At 41.6% G+C, this 19547-nt stretch overlaps 2 protein-coding genes, 1 non-coding gene and 1 pseudogene across 3 annotated transcripts in view; 2 read left to right on the top strand and 2 right to left on the bottom strand.

Moving 5' to 3' along the window:
* The first annotated feature begins 254 nt into the window (after nt 1–254).
* trnay-gua (transfer RNA tyrosine (anticodon GUA)) lies at nt 255–342 on the top strand. Its single transcript is given in 2 exon segments — nt 255–291; nt 307–342. It is a non-coding gene; the product is annotated as a tRNA-Tyr (tRNA).
* A 1724-nt stretch (nt 343–2066) lies between these two features.
* Nucleotides 2067–7656, bottom strand: hal (histidine ammonia-lyase). The gene is made up of 20 exons (XM_020659802.3): nt 7375–7656; nt 7156–7216; nt 6918–6945; nt 6765–6839; nt 6612–6684; nt 6423–6489; nt 6270–6307; nt 6019–6144; nt 5737–5876; nt 5546–5593; nt 5188–5335; nt 4969–5064; nt 4772–4830; nt 4553–4633; nt 4346–4411; nt 4090–4255; nt 3813–3947; nt 2952–3060; nt 2757–2826; nt 2067–2634 (listed from the first exon to the last, which is right to left on the bottom strand). Exons 1-20 carry the CDS (start codon nt 7619–7621, stop codon nt 2503–2505), a joined length of 1965 nt encoding a protein of 654 aa, XP_020515458.2. The 5' UTR covers nt 7622–7656; the 3' UTR covers nt 2067–2502.
* A 2494-nt stretch (nt 7657–10150) lies between these two features.
* Nucleotides 10151–17851, top strand: LOC110004555 (ETS domain-containing protein Elk-3-like; annotated as a pseudogene).
* LOC110003181 (cyclin-dependent kinase 17) overlaps nt 17613–19547 on the bottom strand; it is a 32087-nt gene continuing 30152 nt past the window's right edge. The window contains exon 17 of the mRNA XM_020658844.3: nt 17613–19303. Within this exon, the coding sequence (XP_020514500.2) occupies nt 19209–19303 (95 nt within the window). The 3' untranslated portion in view covers nt 17613–19208. The remainder of the gene's footprint in view (nt 19304–19547) is intronic.

The raw sequence follows: 19547 nt of genomic DNA, 5'->3' as shown, positions 1-19547 counted from the left end.
TTGACTTTTTGTCCAGGTTTCAAAGAGTTTCTTCGAGTACGTTTTATTCACATTGAATGGTAGCAGCTAGCTAGCTAACCAGCTAACGACACGTGGCACATGTTAGCTAAACAACATTAGCTAGCAAACAGCGGCACACTTAACGGTTAAGCTAGCGCTGAACTATTAGATTTATAATGACAACACGAGTTAAAATCATTTGTCGAATACGAATTATGTATTAATTGAACGATGTGCTACATAGGGTTATCGTCCCTTCGATAGCTCAGTTGGTAGAGCGGAGGACTGTAGTGGCTCTGTGCTGATATCCTTAGGTCGCTGGTTCGAATCCGGCTCGAAGGAGACATGTTTTTTTTTAACCATTGTGCCACCGGCTCCAAACTATCCGACAACGATTGTATTGTCACTTTGTATCTACAGATAGCTGCTTTTACTTCTAATCCTGTGTTCTGTTTCATATTTATTATCATCTAATTTCTGCACTATTGTCTTATTTAACATTGTCTTATTAGTGTTTTTGCTTTTATTATGTTTATATTTAATGTCATAACTTTTGTACATTGAGCGCACAGTTACTGAAGACACATTCCTTGTGTGTGTAATATAATATGATATAAACATACATGGCCAATAAAGCTGATTCTGATTCTTGCATTTACTTTTTCTCTCCTATCTGAAAAATCGTTTTTTTTTTTGTTTTTATGATGGGCTGGACTTGATTTTGAACAAGATTTCAGATCATCAAGTAAAAAAAAAATAGTTGACACTGAAATGTTTTATGTAGTCTGCCTTACATTTACAATCCTAGAATATTTGTTTGTTTTAATTGATTACCTTGATAAACAGAAAAGTTCGAACATTCACAGGCTTTGCATTACTCTGTATGTACAAAAGTGATTTTAATATTTGTTTGTACACACATCTAATATGAGACTTTAGAAAGTTATGTTGGCGATATATTTAATCTGTTACCCACATGAGATTCCCATGTTCATTTCGGAAGCATGACATCACGCTTGATTGTTTGTGTTTAGTTTTAAAACAGTCATAAAGTCAATACAGAAAACATGATTTATCAGTTGTTCAGTTTGAGGTGTAGGAAGAGTCTGAAAACTGCAACTACACACAACTGAACCTGTGGCCATTTGTTGTTGTTATAAGGTTAGACTATTTCTGCGATCAACAGACTTCTGCCCCTTGTGCTACAATCTGTCATGAGTTGTTTGGTTAACCTTTGTATTTGTTGACAAAAGATGCCTTTGCCGGTCTGTGACATTTACCATTCATCTTCCTCAGGTTTTTTTTCCTCAAAGCACCTCGGGGTGGCAGAGTGGCTTCTGTGCCTGGACAGGTAGGCGCTTTTTTTCAACGTGGAAATGTGAGCCAAGGAAGTTGCTTCTTCTTCTTTTTTTAAATACTGAGCGTGTGCGTGAGCATTTGTGTTGAATTTACTGTATTTAAACTGTATCATACTGTATTTGAAGAAAATGTGAAAATGCTTATGATGAATGAAGTTTCTCTTAAAAATAAAATACTGATTGATATTACCGGTTTGTAATGATTTTCCGGTTTTCCTTACATTGCAGACATTTACAGCCAAAATAAAACATTTCATTAATTTACAAAGCAAACATTTGATGGTCTTAAATGCAAAGATTGAATTCCTTTCAATGACATAAATGATGGTTTACACTATTCCATAAAGTCATATTTTAAGGACATTTTATTTATAAATTAAAGTTCATCTTGACCTTATTGAGTAAATACTTTCCGATGGATTCATTGTAATAGTTCTAAGTGACAGTTTAACCTTTCCACACACATTAAAGGTCAAGATGGATAAAGATTCATTAAATCAGTGGTTGTGCTCTTTATTCTTTTATTGTATTTTGCCAACAGTTGCCCTGTTGTGTCGTTTCCTCACAGTATTATACATTCTACTTTACTGTGAAATTCATACAGTTTAGCAAAACATTTCCCAAAGTTTAAAATGAAACCAACAACACATCCCCTAACTTGACAACAACCCAAGAAAGGAGCTAAAGAATGCCACTTAAAAACATGTATTATGAATAGATGATCATTTTAGATTTTATTTGCACACCAGAGGAAAGAACATTTAAGCATTTAAGTGTTTGATATACATCATTAAAAATATTAGATATCCTACTGGTACAGTGGCTGAGGTAGTCATGTGGCAATAAAAACTTAATTAGGCACACAAAGGAGAAAGAAGGGTTAGATATATACAACTCTTTAGTACAAGTTCCATACCCAATAATTAGTGGAGAAATACATATAAAGTACACCAATTTCTTGAATTACCACCATGTCTCCAAGGATTATTAAACACATCAGAAATCAAAGCATTAGTTTAGTCCCTGAAAAAAGAATCTTTTGCTCTTCAGCGAGATTTAGGATCGTTTTTTAGTCAAAGTCACAAAAGTCTTAATAAAGCATCGTCTTAATTTTAGTCATTGCAACAACAAAAAGGACATTCTTTCACTCGTGACGAACTCGTTTCCGGGGTGATGCTGGAGGGTCCAGAGAGAAGGCAGTGGGAGAGATGGGACGGGACTCAGGGATGTACTCTGTCTGATACTTGTCAATATAAGGCTTGGCCACAGCCCACACCTTAGGGGAAATATGAACATGTCAATTTAACACATTGTGTACCTTTACATTTCGATGCATGAGCGGACATGCTCTAAAGTCACGGTAACTTTGACTTTGCGTCTGTCACAGGATTTACTTGCCTTCTGGTCGATTAGAAGACGATGAACAGCTTCAATGTCTGGAGACATGAACCTGTCTTTAATCCACGGCCTGTTGGCAGAACAGTTAAGATTCAGAGACAGTCCGAGGTTGAACAAAAGATAAATATTAACCTCTCTGCACATCAATTCAGCAGGCGGAAAGTTTTGTACCTTGGTCACATCTGTTTGACTTACTTGACCAAACTGCGCACGAGTTCATAGACCTTCTCCAGCGGAGTGGTGGTACGGAGTGGGCGGAGGAACTCAATGCCCTGACAGGCGGCTAACAGCTCTATAGCAAGAACTGATCACAGAAATCATCAATTAGATTTGATATATTTTTTTTTCAGTTCATTTGCTGTGAAGCACATGGCTTTTTTACGAGACATGTCCTCTTTATTGGAATAGTTCAGGAAAAACTGTCACCATAACACAACAGCCGATGACCCTTCATCATGTTCAATTGATTTAATCTAAGGTTTACTTAACATTGAACATTGTTGGATAATATCACAAGTAGATGACAGATCATGATGAATGATTTGAGCCTTTTTTTCAAATGTTACAGCTTATGGAAGGAGGACATTTTTTAACTAGACAGGAGCTTTGATTCACAATCATTTCTTTGCAAATCTTTGTCATTAAAGTTTAACCACTGTTAGTTTACTCTGGAATCATTTTGAACACTTACCTATGCTGTTGTTTTTTTTGGCAGCAGCAACTGAACATGGCTTTGAAAGCTGACTTAAATGTGGGTGGTGGTTAAAAAAACATTTTTAACTGTAAAGCTGCTGGTGCTAATGACGTTTGCAATAACGTCGCACAGTTGTGTAGCTACACATCTGTTATCCCATTCTCATATGTTTCAGTCATTGAGGCCGTTTATTTCATATCAGTTTTAAAGAATTTCACTGAAGTGCAACCTGTACAAGAAGACCTTAGTTGTTTAAATGATGTGTTGTTTGTGCGTTCACTGCTCCAGAGTTGTACAGCCAGTATCTGACCTGTAAGTAAGTGTCATGGACTTTTTCAATTAATAGAATAAAAAGGTCTTACCTTGTTCCACATGCTCAATGACTCTCAGTGCCTTCCTAGCAGCCCAGCCTCCCATGGACACGTGGTCCTCCGTGGCGGCACTGGTGGACAACGAGTCCACCGAGGACGGATGACACAAAACTTTATTCTCTGAAACTACAGACGTGGGAAGTTAGAGTCAAATTATAGGAAAAAAAAAAGTCTACCTGAAATGTATCATTCAGTTTTAATTATTTCATTCTACTGATGGATTCTCCCAATCCCCTTTTATTCTAATGCTTTTTCTTTGCACACAAACCCAAGGCGGCAGCGGTGCAATGAGCAATCATGAAGCCGGAGTTGAGTCCTCCCTCATTGACGAGGAAGGCCGGCAGCTCGCTGAGAGACGGGTTACACAACCTCTCGATCCTCCTCTCACTGATCGAGGCCAGCTCGTGGACTGCAATGGCTAAAAAATCCAGAGCCTGAGAAGAAAAAAGAAAGCAGGGTAATGAAATGAAGGAGAATCAAAATCCAACACGACAGAGTAGTTGTATGAGTAACAACACACATACCTTAGCTGGGTATTCCCCGTGGAAATTCCCACCAGAAATGGTCTCACCTCTCTCAGCGAACACCATCTTGTTTGTGCGGTTAAGAAAAAAAAATCTCAAATCAAGTGTGGAATTTGTAGCTGATCTTAGGACTTCTGGATTTACTCATTTATAATCTACATTAACAAAACACATTCCTTGTCTTATCTTTGTTCTCGGGAAGGATACGGGATTATCTGTGGCACTGTTGATTTCTGTATTGATGATGTTCTTGACAAACTTTATTGTGTCGTTTGTGACTCCATGAACCTGTGGAGGAAATACACAGAAAGAAGTCAGAAAAATACTAAACCACTCCAGTAAGAAAAACAGTGTGAGTGCCTAACAACTGATAGTGTAGAGTCCTGAAAAATAAACTTTTACATTTGTGATCAAACTTAAGGTTACCTGGGGACAGCATCGCATGGTGTAGGCATCCTGGACTCTGTCACAGAACCGGTGGCTCTCTGGAAAAACCAAAACCATATGATGCTCATTAAGTACTACCTGTGTAATGGTGCACAACATTACAAACAGCTGTGCTTTATTTTGTGGGACTACTATGCGTAACAAGTTTTATTTTTTTTAGGATCTGGTCTTCTGACCTCCAATCTGGGAGGGATGGTGATCAGAGTCCAGCAGCGAGCGGAAGCGCTGGGCTACTTCTATCTGCCCTGGGTGGGGACGCAGCATGTGAATGTCTGCGGGAGGAGACCAGAAAATGAGGAAGGATGGAAGAGATGCAGATGCATGGAGTTTAAGGTAAATCTGGGGTTCCCCCCCCCCCCCCCCCCCCCCCGTTTACAAGCACTGCTACTGCTCACCACTGTCAAAGGCCTTGGTGGTTCCCTTTAGCACCTCCAGAGTCAGAGCAGCAATGATGTCCGCCTGCTGAGCTATCGCCTGGGCTCGCTCAACGGCCTCTGCCCCCAGAGAGGTGATCATCTGGGTCCCGTTGATCAGAGCAAGACCCTGTAAGGGAGACACAATGTGATGGGTGTATCCTTCTCTTCTAAAGCTTCCACTACAACATGTAGCGTGCACTGTTTTGTGGTGTATTATTGTAAACGTAAACACTCCTCCGCTTCTCTCAATTCATGTAGCTGAGAGGGCACCATGAACCCTCGGTCAGGTTTTTTAGTGCAGGTCAATCAAACATGAGAGCTTGTTTTTAAACATTACCTCTTTGGGCCTTAGTGATACTGGCTTCAGGCCATGGGCCTCCAGGACCTGGCCACAGATGAAAGCAGAAAAAAACATGCCAAGGGTCAAGGTTCATCAAAAAGCAAACATGGGTTGTCCTATTGGACCTTTTTTTTTTTTACTCTTTTTCGTTGTACAACCAATGAATAGTTGTATCTGTAAGCTCTTACATATTTGGCGTCTGCCCATCCGCTCTTTGGAGACCACATTTTACCCTCTCCCATCAGCCCCAGGGCCAGGTGAGAGAGGGGTGCCAGGTCTCCACTGGCACCCACTGTTCCCTTCTCTGGGACAAAGGAGAGGCAGGAAGCTGCAGGGGCAGAGTGAGTTAGTGACAAAGATTTTTTTTATGACAGCTTTCACTTGATCCCTAAAGGTTATCAAAAGTTATCCATGGCCGACTGAAGCTGATATCCCAGGTCAGCCCGGGTGAAGTGAGGCTGGTGATTTACCGTTGAAGGCTTCGACCATGGCATGGAGAGTCTCCAGAGAAATTCCACTGTACCCTTTGGCCAGAACATTGATCCTGAGAGCGAGCAGCATGCGAGTCCTCTCTGGGCTCAGCGGGTTTCCCACACCTAAACAGATAACAGTGATAATTCTGATAGAAATGCAGCAAAGTTATGAGAAAAAAAAAAGGTTGTCAATCCCACAAAATATTGTGTTCTTTTTTTTTTTTTCAAGCTTTGCAGAGTTTTATTACCGGCTGAGTGTGAGCGCACCAAGTTCTCCTGTAGCTCCCTGTGGAACAAAAAGAGCATGGCCATCAATCAGAACATTCATACTGCACACTCTTCAGCAGATCAGCGAACTTTGGCAAAGAAAACTAAATATAAAAGGTTGTTTTTTTTTTTACTTGAGCTTGCTGACAGGAATGACTGTTCGAGCAAATTTGCCAAAGCCTGTCGTGATCCCATAGACGACTGGAGGAGCAGAGAGAGAGAGAGATAAAGAGAAATGAAACCAGGATATGGTTGTTTTTTTAAATACTGAGTGTTTTAAGTAGCTGATTATTGAGGTCTTAATTCATTAAATGTATCCTAACCTTTGTTTTCTTTGACAATGGTGTCCAAAAGCTCTCTGGATTTCACAACTTTTTTTTCTGCCTCCATAGTCAGCTGAAAATGTTGTGAATGATTAGGTAAAGGCAAAGATTACCACAAACTCGCAATGACAAAATGAAAATGTGGATCATTACCTTTATCTTGTAGAGTCCTCTTCCTAAGTTGACCAGATCTGTGGATGTCAGGCTGTTGCCGTCCAGGCAGATATACTGCACATGGAGACTTTAGTCACACACCATGTAGTCAGTGAAGAATGATTAAAACAGAGAGAATAGATGAACACTTACTTCTCCAGGTTCTTTGTATGCTGCTGTACTGTTTCACATTGTTGAATTAAGTAGAACCATGTTCAAAATGAAATGTTGCCCTTCATGGTACTATTTAATCATTTAAATCTTCACCCTTTCACAGGTTACTCAATTCAAAACAATGTAACATTATGAAAAACTGTTTTAGTACCAACAAAAACGACAAGTGCCCAAAAATCATTATTTAGGAACAAACAGTTGAGAAGTGTAAGGATACAGATGAGAAACTCCAGGCTCATATGGGATGAAGTCCGGAGACATGGTGTCGCCTTCAATAGCTGTAAGGACAGGGCAATAATAAGAGTTGAACACATTTCTTCTTGTTCCATGTGGTCTGTATACAACTCACTATTCGCAGTTACGCACAGCTTTAGGCCTTCTTTCCCTAAATCTGGAGTTTGTATGTTTTCTATTTTAAATTCAAACGGTCATTTACCCAGCTCAACAAAGTCATTATCCTCCAGTACATCATCGATGGTATCATCCGAGTCCAACAAACCCAAACCCTGGCACCTGCGCACCGCGAAGTGGGTGACCTTAACATCCGTGAGGCCGCCGTTGTCCGGTTTGTTTTTCACATAACGTTTGAGAGCTTCTTGTCCGAGCCACCGGATGGTGTTGGTGGTGTCCCGGCAGGGCACTGCAAGCCACTCATCTCGGATATGGACGGTAAAACGAGGCATTGTGCTTCAGCGGGAGTCTGCAGCAGTGAGCGCTGATCACCGCTCTCCAAGGTACCACCTTCAGCCGCTTAAACTGCAGCCGCCAATCAGACGCAGCGCTCAGGGGCCACGCCTTCCGGTTAAACACCTCTCAGGACCTCTGACCCCAACAGGCTGCTCACACAGATGAATGTTAGGACGGTCATCCCAAACGTATTCACATTTACCTTTGTCTTTATTTAAATAGTCGACAAATGGACCTTTCTTCTACTTATAGTTTAAAAACATAACAAATTCTAGTTCAAATATCAACAACTAAACACAGCGAATTTAGGTTACAAAAAAAAAAGCACATTTCATTAAAAGTCAATTAAAAAAAGAAACTGTAGAGAACGTGTATCAAAATCAAATCGGTAGTGATACGTTCACTTGCAGTCAGTCATTTTGAGAGAATGTAAATGCTATAGGAGCTTGGCTCTGTAATATGAACATTTGCATCTCACATTGTTGAATCCACATAATATTGAATTTACACCCACCTCTCAACAATTTCAAAATGTCTCTGCAAAGCTTTTGTCAGTCATCAAACTCAACTAAAAGATCATTCTTCCAACTTAACTATTCCAAGTAGCATTTATTGAAGAGGCCACTGATTTCATTAGCAGAAAGTTTCCCTCCAACAATGTTACCCTGACCTTAACCCGTACCAAACCTTTAACTAATCATGGATTACTGTTAAATCAGATTTTCTGTGTCAGGTTTATCTGCACGCCTTCTTTCCTCAAAGAGCAAACACTGTTCTATAACAACAAACAAACATTCTTAACTAATCATATCCACAAGCTTGACTTACAGATGTCCTGTGGGTCCTAACGTGAGCTGTGGGTAAGGCCTGAGAAAGAAGATTTCAAAACCTTTTCAGTGTGAACTGTTGAGTGATATTTTAAGTAGAAAATGTGGACATACCACATTAAACACAGGGAAAATAGGGATCAGGAAATATGACCAGCTCTTGGTGTGCCATTTGGGCAACGGTCTAAGGCTGTAGTTTTGGATGGTTGTGAGATGCCTTTAAAAGAATATATACAAATTTAAAATATATATTTTACCTGTTATTGTATAAATGAATAACAAAAGTAGTTCAATTTCAAATAAAGCCATATAAAGTTAAATTAAAATGAAAAGAATGTGTAAAAATACTTCAGATGTAAGTTATGACAGCAACAATGTGTCTGCTGCTCTTTACACAAAGAGATAAACACACCTGTGTGTCTATTTATTAAGTTTGGTTTGTTCAATAAGTCTTTATATGGGAATCACTTGTTTTCTGTTTCTACCCTTTATAACAATAAATCACTTGATAAATATTGTTGTGGTTTTTAGGCTGTTGTATTCTACCACTGTTTGGATAGGCCTATTTGTGTGTGTGTGTATGTTATATGCCTTAACCCCACTGTCCAGGGACTGTGGGGAATTTTTCTCATCAAATAATTTGTAAATAAAACGTTTTTCTAAGCTTTGACGTTGTTTCACATTGCATGTTTTTTTCAATTATAGTTCAAACCCTTAAAATATAAAATTGTAAAGAAACAAAACTGACAAAGGCAGCAACATTTTCTCATTTCTGGAGCTGCAAATTGTGCTGTTTACTGCTGATGCTGATGACTAACAATTTATAATACTTTTTTTTATTATTTTTTATCTTAATTTTTTCCAGTTTAGTGTTTGTCATTTGTCTAACCAATCATTCCCCTCATCACTCAGCCCCCCCCCCCCCCCCCCCCCCCAACACACACACACACACACACACACACACACACACACACACACACACACACACTCTGAATATGTTGCTCCTCTGAGGCAGACAGGAGCTCCCCGGCTGCACATTCCTCTATTAAAGGACTAACCCACCCTGTGGGGTTATTTTTGGGCTGATTGGGACTGTTGTTGCTAATCTTTATTTCTCCTCAAATTTATTCCAAACACTAAATTAAGGCAAAATAAACTAAAATAAGGTTATAAAATAACATTTCAAAGCTCATGTTTAAACAGAATGACACACTGTGTTCTTGTCTGTATAGCTCTTATATCCTGATAGTAACAATGAATAATCACCAAGTAGACATACTAATCCTTAACATACTAATATTCACAAAATTTGTTTATGTATTTTAACGGTATTCATATAACTTTTGTATTTAATGTCTCTCTTTTAAACAGTTTCCTGATGGTTTTTCTTCCCAGGCTGTAAGCCGGTATTTATAACTTCATTACATCTCTCGTAGGTTTCCATGAACCTTAAACCTTCATGTTTATTCAATAATAAACATGAAGTTGATATTTATATACAGCCACACTTTATTCTAATTTTAAAGAAAGCCAAGGAGTATAATATCATGATATATTACATTTATTGTACACCATAATGAAAATGTCCTCACAAACATAAGATAAAACAAGGATAGAAACAGTTTTTACATCACAAAATGAACCAAATTAATGAATTTTCTTCTTTGAAATTCGTGGTCATCTGTCGCTAAAACTTTTTTCCAAATTCACAGCTCTGCAGCTGCCAAAACAACTTCCCAACTAAAAGCGAAATTAGCGAGGCGAACGTGAAGGCACCACAGTAGGCTGTGCGGCTGATGATGTCAGTTCACGGGCTGTAGGAGTTTCTGTATCTCCCTGTGTGAGTTGGCCTACTGCTGGCCGTCCGCGGGCAAGGCAGAGGAGAAGAGGAGGGGAGGAAAAGTGTGTTTACACAGACGGCAAACTGCCTGGGGAATCGTAGGGGAGAGGAAGTCAGCCGGCTCTGTGTCTGCCTGCTCCAACTTCCTGCTCAGAAAAGAAAAAGCCCAGGATCCTATTTCAGACCAGCACAACTGTGTCGGGCAGAAGTAAGCATGGAAAAACAAGGAATCACACAAGCTTCACCGTAAAGTTTCGAGGAGTTAAACCACCGAGGCAGAAATCGCAGGTAACGTAAAAATGAATTTCTATGAACCAAGTTTTGTTGGCCTGTAGAGGCAATGGACGCATGTTTAGTTGTATTAGTTCTGTTTATCAACACTGAGTATGAATTGGGTTTTTTTTGTTGTTGTAAAGCGTTTGTCTTGTGTTAAACCTCTTCGATCCAGTGGATTTTCAACTTTTAAGCAACAATAGTTACGGACTTAGACACAGTTGTGCCGTCTTCCGGTCCGGGCAACATCTTGAAAATGAGTCAGTAGGGCAGACTAAGGATCCAGACCTCTGTGCGCAACAGTTCGTGCTGCAGCTCTCAAAGTCTCGGATACAAGTGAAGCTTCCCCGAAAGAAGAGAGGCAAAACAAAAGACAGACTCTTGAGTCCCCGGCCGCTGGTTCAGAGATGCGTTTCTTTTGGGCCCATTTGTTGAATTTTCCACCGTCTGCGAACAGGAAGAGAGCAGATTTAGTCATGGCTAAGTAATGTCTGCGCACACACTCCATCTAATCTCATTAAGAGTTTCCGTTCAGCCAACACACTGGATGGCTTTGTGCGCACGGCGAGACCGAGCATCCGCAACAGGGCTCCTGATCCCGGTCCAAAACCACTAACTACAATGTCCCGGAATATTCCTAGAAAGAGGGGAAGCCTACTATACCTGTAGGACTCATAAGATTGATGTTACCTCTGTGAGGCAGGCCCATAACTCTTATTGCATGTAAGGAATCAACAGTAAGGCTATTATCACTATGTTATACTTTACATATTGGAATTTGATGTCAAAAGAAGCAGCTCTATGTTTAAGTAGAGCTTTGTGCAGCATCTTGCAAGGTGAATGTTTATGAGCCACAGTAGACCTGTCTGCTCAAAAGCTATTTATTGGCGGGGTTTCCTTTTGCCTCAAAGTGTTTAAAAGCTAACCAAGGTCTGGGTTCAGAGTGGGTTACAGGGTGGAGCTGGGAAAAAAGGGGGGGGCAATATTTTCATCTTGTGACCCCCCCCCCCCTTCTCCCTTTGGGATTCTGATGGGAAGAGTGGCAGGACCAGGGAAACGCTCCCCTGCTGTGGGATCCCCTCTCCTCAACATTTGTCCTTGGAAGTAGAATAGGAGGAAGTCCTGACTCTGACAGGTTTTTTTTTTTTTGGTTTCACATGGCAGATAGAAAACTCAGGGGAGAGCAAGTGTCGGAAATGAGTTCATCCCTCCCTCTTTCTCTCCTCTTCGGGCCAGTCTGCAATCATTGTTATGTAGCGTCAGGCAATAATTACTCCACACATCCAAGATGAGATTACACAGTCAGGTGTGTTGTGAATGTAGGACACTTTGTTGTGTAAATCATTCCATTCTGTTGCTCCTTACTTTGGGGAATTTATAACAAAATGTTCCTATTTTTAAATATCCAATTACAGTATTGTTAATGCTACTGATCGACTATGAGCATCATGTGGCGTTTTAATCCCAACTCTATTTTGCATGAAACTATTTTCACATTAAAATGTTCAGTACTTCATTTGCGAGATTTGTCACAGTCAGTATCAAAAAAATAATAATAGAGTTTGAGCCTGACCAAAATCTTATTGTCCGCTACTTATTGGAATTTTTCTCATCAAGTAATTTGTAAATAAAACGTTTTTTTCTAACCCTTAAAATATAAAATTGCAAAGAAACAAAACTGACAAAGGCAGCAACATTTTCTCATTTGCGGAGGTGGAAATTGTGCTGATTTGCGACTTATGCTGATGACTAACAATTTATAACACATTTTTTTCCTTTGTGTTTTTATCAATTTTTTTTCAGTTTAGTGTTTGTCATTTGTGTAACCAATTATTCCCCCCCCCCCCCCCCCCCCCCCCCCCCCCCCCCCCGACACACACACACTCTCTGAATATGTTGCTCCTCTGAGGCAGACAGGAGCTCCTAGGCTGCACATTCCTCTATTAAAGGAATAACCCACCCTGGGCCCGTCATACTTCCTGTGGAGAGAGGGCCAGGTTGGACCGCAGCATATTTCTGGCTTGAGCTGTTGTTCCTCCGTATACTTTTTTTTTTTTTTTTTCTCTGCTGCTGCTACATTACACTTCTCTCTTTAACACTGTTCTATTCATCACCAGTCTACTCTTCCTCACACCACACGTTACAGCTCCAACAGGCTGGGCCTTCTGCAGACACGAAATACTTTTGTTTCATTGCAGACCGACAGAAATAACCTTCAATTCTTTTTTGTTGTTGTTCTAAACACTCACCTAAATACAATCAACTATAGAAAGTTAAGAAGGATCAACTTGTAGCGTCTTGCAGGTAGTGTATGTGTTTGTAGAGTGGGGAATATACAGCGTGGGTTTAAAATACACAGCGTGGGTTTGTTCCACTTTTGTCTCGTAGAGAAAAAGACCACAGGAAGAAGCCCTCAGACATCACCATACGACGTTTTTAGAAAAATAACGTCGAAGGGCTTTGAAGTCATATTTCACAGTCAAATGTTTTGCCCCCCTCCCCTCTGCAGGTATGGACAGTGCCATCACGCTGTGGCAGTTCCTGCTGCAGCTGCTGCTGGACCAGAGTCACAAACACCTGATCTGTTGGACGTCCACAGACGGAGAGTTCAAGCTGCTGAAGTCAGAGGAAGTGGCCAAGCTGTGGGGGCTACGCAAGAACAAGACCAACATGAACTACGACAAGCTGAGCAGAGCGCTGCGATACTACTATGACAAGGTGAGATAAGAGCAGAGCTAATGTTTAGGAGGCAAAGGAGAGTAGCTACGCGACAGAATCTTTGTTGTTCTTCTCTTTAAAGCCTCAACCTCCCTGGATCGATACTTCATCCCCTTCCTCATCAAACATACAGATCTCTAAACTCTTGTACAGATAATTTCAGCACAGCATTTGACATATACTTGACTGAAATGCTGTCCCCTGTAATATTATTAAAATGGTTTTTTTTTTTAGTCTGATATCAGTAAAGGTTAATGTGTAAAGCATTATCATCAATATTGCTGTTTTTACACTTTCACAGAACATCATCAAGAAGGTTATTGGCCAGAAGTTTGTCTACAAGTTTGTGTCTTTCCTGAGATCCTGAAGATGGACCCTTCAGGCGGTGGAGATGGGCCTGGCCTCTGGAAGGTTTCCCCTGCAGGAAGGAGAGGCCTCTGAGCTTGAGGTGGAGGAGGAGGAGGAAGAGAGAAGGGGAAGGGGAGGAGGAGGCCCAGAGGAGAACCCTGGCACTGGCGCAGCAGTGTCGGAACGACTACCTCCGCTCGGGTCTCTACTCCTCCTTCAGCATCAGCTCCCTGCAGAACCAGCCCCGAGCTGCTCCCGAGCCCTGCGGGAGCGCCAGGAGGAGCCGCGCTCTGTCATCCGCTTTGGCACCAACGGCAGCGAAAAGGAGCCCACCCCCCTCTGCAAAACCCGAGTCATATGTCTCCCCTCGCCTCTCCAAACTCCACTCCCCTCCCTCTCCCCTCACCAAACCCTCTCAGTCCAGAGGAATCTGGAGCACCGCGGCTGAGGAGGAAGAGGAGGAGGACTTTGACCAGAGTGCTCAGCCCTCAATCTGTCCTCCGGGCACAGGGAGCGAGCCCTGCAGCTGAGAAGAGGAGCAGCAGCAGCAGCAGCAGCAGCAGCAGCGTCAGAAGTAGCTCTACTAGTAGTAGTAACCAAGGAGATGGACTCCCACCAAAAAGCAAAAAGCCCAAAGCTCTGGAGATCTCTCCATCCATGCTGCTCTCAGGGAGCGACATCGGCTCCATCGCCCTTAACAGCCCCGCGCTGCCGTCTGGCTCCCTCACTCCAGCCTTCTTCACTGCACAGGTGATTAACCTGAATATGAACAACTGTCCTTATCTCTGAGCAGCATAGTATGGATGAAAGTACTTCTGTGTAGAGCGAGCCTGCCATGTTCAAAGGTTTCCTCTTTACAGCATTTAAATTAGGATTAAGGCACTTTCGGGGACTTGTGACCCATTTAAGTTGTTCCTCAGTGTTTGTTTAAGAAGGATGAATTCTCTTATTGCTCATAAGTGCGACCAACACTTCAAACTTCTTTATAGCCTGCATCAACTCTCTCTAGTAGAGACTAGAGTCCACACACCCCAAAGCTCCTCTTTTGACTTCTTATATTTCTGTTAGAAGTTGTACTTCTGTCTCCATAATTTAAAGTAGACTTTAAGTGACCCTGCCGCTCTGTGCCAGCTGAAGTACTCTGAGGCCAATAATAATAATGATCTCTTAGAAAGAAACACAATAACACTGTGATGCTATCTGTTTCCGTGACCTATGTGGTTGCCTGGCCGGGCCACAGGGAGATGATGGGATTTAACCAGAGTCTGATGTCAGTGTCCTTAAAGAGACATACGGCACAGCCTGGTGCAAAGGACAGCCGCCTTAGTTATTCAATCAGCAACGTCAACACACATTTTCTCAAGAAACAGAGTAAAGACAGAAAAAAAAGGTTAATACAAAAATTGAGTAAATGTGCACATTGCGCTCATGTCGTGAAGGGATTCTAAATAGTTTGAAGAACTTTCAGTTTAGACTCATTTGGTGAGTCATTGTCTGCGTTTAGTACAACTTGACCTCACATATAACGTCAATAAGCAGTTCTGTGGGTGAAGAGAATAGTTACTGTCACAGTGTTTGCTACCAATAAAAAGCTTTGTTGAACTATCTCTATTCACATTTAACTTGAGGGGAGAAAAGACCCGTTCTTAATGGATGTTTACAAAATAATTTTTGTCCGTCACAAACTTAGAGCCGCCTTCACCAAGTCGTGACATGGTGATTTGTTCTCATCTTCATGTGCCAAGCGTCCACTGGTATTTAATAATCTATTTGAGTTAATAATGTGTTGACATTAGAGTTGTTACAAAGGGAAGGACTCCACCACATCACAGACTAACTGGTATGGGTAAGGTTTAAGTGGAACACACACACTGTCTGTTTGTGAGGGTGCAAAAGAGAGATCAGAGGAAACAAGCGATTTACAGAAATCTTCAAGTCCAGCCTAAGGGAGGAGGAGGAGGAGGGAGGAGGAGGGGGGGTTAAGTGATGCCATATGCTCCAATAATTCCATTAATAATGGGAGCGAGGCAGGGTCCCTGTGCAACACTGGCTCACTTCTCTGCAGGTGACACACGGGAAAGTCGGGAGGGGAGAGAGAGAGAGAGAGAGAGAGAGAGAGAGAGAGAGGATCATGGGGGGAGGCAGAAATTGATTTCATATGTTTTTCCTCCTCGACCTTTTTTTCTCCCCCCCCCCCCCAATCAACAACATCCCCCACCGTCCTCCTCCTCTCTCCTCGGCACGTCACCCCTGTATTCTCGAGGAGAAACCACAGACTTCCTTCCTGCTCCGTCAGTTTGTTTTTCCAAACGCCAATACACGTCCATTTACCATTCAACATGTTTCACATTACCAAAACCTCAGAGCAACGCTCTCCAACCAGTGTTTTTTTTGTTTTGAAAAACTGTTGTCTTCACTGTTTTCCTCTTATTTACACTAAGTCTCCCCCACTCTGTGTCCCGTCCCCCCCCCCCCCCCCCCCCCCCCTCACAGACTCCCTCCGGTCTGCTGCTGGCTCACAGTCCGCTGTTGTCAGGCATCCACTTCTGGAGCAGCCTGAGCCCCGTCGCTCCGCTCAGCCCCGCCCGGCTGCAGGGCCACAGCTCCCTCTTTCAGGTGAGAAACACACAGACACAGGTGCACAGAAAAGACAAATAAAAGCAGGACGTGAGCACAGAGGGGTTATTGTTTACTGCAGGAGTTTAAAATTGTAGGAAGTAGTTGTGCAGGTGAAATGCAACACTGATGCAAAATCCCCGTTCTTCCCAGCACTTATTTTAAAGATGATAACAGGGATGTTTTTTTTTTAAGAGATCAAGACAAACCAGTTTCTAATCATTTACATAAAAGGTCACTCAATTGTTTTTTAACCCAGTATGACTTTAAAACACTTTAAACCAACTATGGTCTTGATTAGTTGGATTTTGCATGACAGAAATATAATTTAAGACTGAAAGACGAGATGTTTTTGAGATGTGCTTAAGTAGCAGACAGCAGTGGTTGTGAAACTGGTTGAAACTTAGTAAGCAGAGGTGTCCTGTTTCAGCGCTTGTGAGAGGGAGAGGAAATCCTGTGAATACTTCCTGTTTGAGCCCAGGGGGAGCCAGCCTGAACAGGGTGGACTGGTTTGAGAGCTGCTCCTCATTTGTGAAAAAATACACACCCACAGCACAGGCGCACACACACACACACAAAACCAGATTCTTTGTGCACACATACTGTTGACTTCTCCCTTCTGTGGTGGCGGGTACAGGGACAGAGACGAAAAGGAAGAGGCACAATGCATACAAAAAAAAAAAAAAAAAAAAACAGGAAACCAGAGCAGTGACAATGCTGCAGTTCCTCACCGGAAAGCAGCTTTCAGAGCACCTCCGTCGCTTCTCGCTAACTTTCAGCCCCTCTCTCTTCCTCCACAGTTCCCCAGCCTAATCAACGGACACATGCCCATCCACATGCCAAATCTGGAAGGAACACCTCCTCTCTGCTCCCTGTCCCCAACCACCCACAAATCCTGATCCAGGTTCAGAGGGGAAAAAAAAACAAAAAAAAGACATCAACCATCTCACGTGAAAGTTTTCTCTTCTTAATCATCATCTACAGAAGCAATCTCTTGTCTGTATTTTTTATTCACATTTTGCTTCAGAAAGCTCCTACAAGACAGTATGTGACCTCACTTTTTTTTTTGCACTTGAGTTGCTTCAGATTCCAGTGATTGAAAGCACTTGGTTAAAGCCATACAATGAGCCATGATGTCTGGGAGACGCCTGAGGCTCTTTGTGATAAAAGTACAGCACATTTCCACATGACACTGTCTTCCGTGGACAGTAGTGACGTGTAGCTAGACTAGCCAGGAGCTAACTCTGCATAGAGAGCTTGATTAATTTTGTGAAAAAAAAAAAAATTACAAAAAAAGTTGTTTTTTCTCTGAAATGTTCATCACAAGGTGAAACTTGTCATTTCTCTTGTGCTGTATTATATGTATTGTATGCACTATGCTTCTCAGATAGTACCGGCTGTGCCTTTTTTTTTTTTTTTTTTTTTTTGTCTTTTCTTTCAAATTATTTTAATGAAGACGAGATTGCAAATCAATGAAAACTCTTTGTAACACTTGTATGTTCTCTTTTTTTATACTGGACTTGGTATACAGTTTGTATTCTGTATAATTTTGTATTGTAAAGAATGTCTGTCATTTTCAATAAACAAAGCATTGAATGCTTGAATACTGTTTCCCCTATATAAACATGTTACCTTAGTTAAGCAAAAAAAGTACAAGAAGAGAAAGGAAAAAACAGTTCATGTGATTTCTGTTTAAACTTTAAATTTTATTTTCTTTGCTCTGGAAAAAAAACAAACTCAAATATGGGAGGGTATCTGCAATGAAATCCCACACCAATAACAATAATCCACAATAAAGTTAAAGAAATCATACAAAACATCCGTGGTAACACTGTTAAATAGACTTTGACTCAGTATCATATTCACCAGGGGCAGGACTATAGCTAGTGCTCCCTGACTCAGGAGTTCAGTGGCTGTGTGCTTCTCATACAACAGAGCAGGCATGCAACACAATGACGGAGGCAATCCAGAAAATGGAAAAAGGGATCTGTTTTTTTTACAGTTGGTGGGAGATGGGAATGACAGCAGGGGGGGGGGGGGGGAACACATCTGTAATGTACGAAGGCAGAGTAGCAGATTCCAACACTTCAGGCCTCTTCTTTGTAACAGATTGCAGCAGATGTAGGTGTCAGATTGAGGTGGAAAAGGATAAGAAGGTTGTTCACGGCAGTTTAATCTCTTCTGAAGAATTTAGGAGGCGTCACTAATCCTGTAATGCCCTTGTTAATAATCCTACATCGTCTCTTTTCTACTCTTTGCATTTTGTTCATTGGTCACAATAAGAGACCAAAGCGTCCTGGAATGATAATGCAGATATCCGACAAGAACGCACGGCTCTCCTAATCGCCTCCAGTTAGGATCAAATCATCAGTTATATCAAAGCTGGCCTTAAAAAACCTTCAGAGTAATGGTCGGTATGATGCAGCTGTGATCAGCGCCGTGGCTGCGGGTGTGAGAGACACACACAGGTGTACAGAAAAGACAGAAAATCAAACTCTTTTGAGTTGCTACAGAAACATCCATCTGCACGTCTCTCTCTCTCTCACACACACACACACACACACACGCGCACACACACACACACGAGCTTTGAGGTGCACTTTTGTTTGTATGAAAATGGAAATTATGACAAAAAATATCACTAAAAATACCACACTTCAAAAACAAAATCAAAAATCTATACACATTGCATGTACTCATTAAAGTGACTGAGCCAGTTAGGATTCTAGACAGTAGTTGTATTTAGCAGCAAATTCTCTTCTCAATAAATACAGATGTACAGTATATAAATGTCTCTTTTGGGGCCAACGTCAGGCCAAACCTGGAGAGGAGGGGGTCGGCGCGCACTGTCGACCTGTCCCCCCCCCCCCCCCCCCCCCCCCTCCCCCCCAAGTAGATTTCTGAGGAGTGACGACGATGATGATGATGATGATGATGCTCAGTGCCAACATCAATCTCAGGTTACTGTACAGCGAGGAGATCCTTCCCAAATAAAAAAAAAAAGGACAGTCCAGAGAATCTAAAACAGCATGCTTTGTCTCTGCTCTTTCCGTTGCCTGAAGGTAGACAAAGACAAAAATGAACTTATTCTGTTGAATTGACATTAAGAGATGTCGTATAACAGAAGATACTGGATCATTTGGTCGTGGATTTGGTGAGATACACTTAGGGGTACAACTTGGGCCCAATTTTTCAGGCCTTTATTTGTTCAAAGTTTAGTACACAGGTACGATTTAAGTATGCCAGATTAGCACATAGCACCTCCTGGTTGCCATGCTGACAAGTATCAGTGGATAACTT

This window comes from Labrus bergylta, chromosome 7 (genome assembly GCF_963930695.1).
Source record: "Labrus bergylta chromosome 7, fLabBer1.1, whole genome shotgun sequence".
NCBI lineage: Eukaryota > Metazoa > Chordata > Actinopteri > Labriformes > Labridae > Labrus > Labrus bergylta.
Note: the sequence above shows the minus strand (reverse complement) of the source record. Positions and strands in the feature narration are given on the sequence as shown.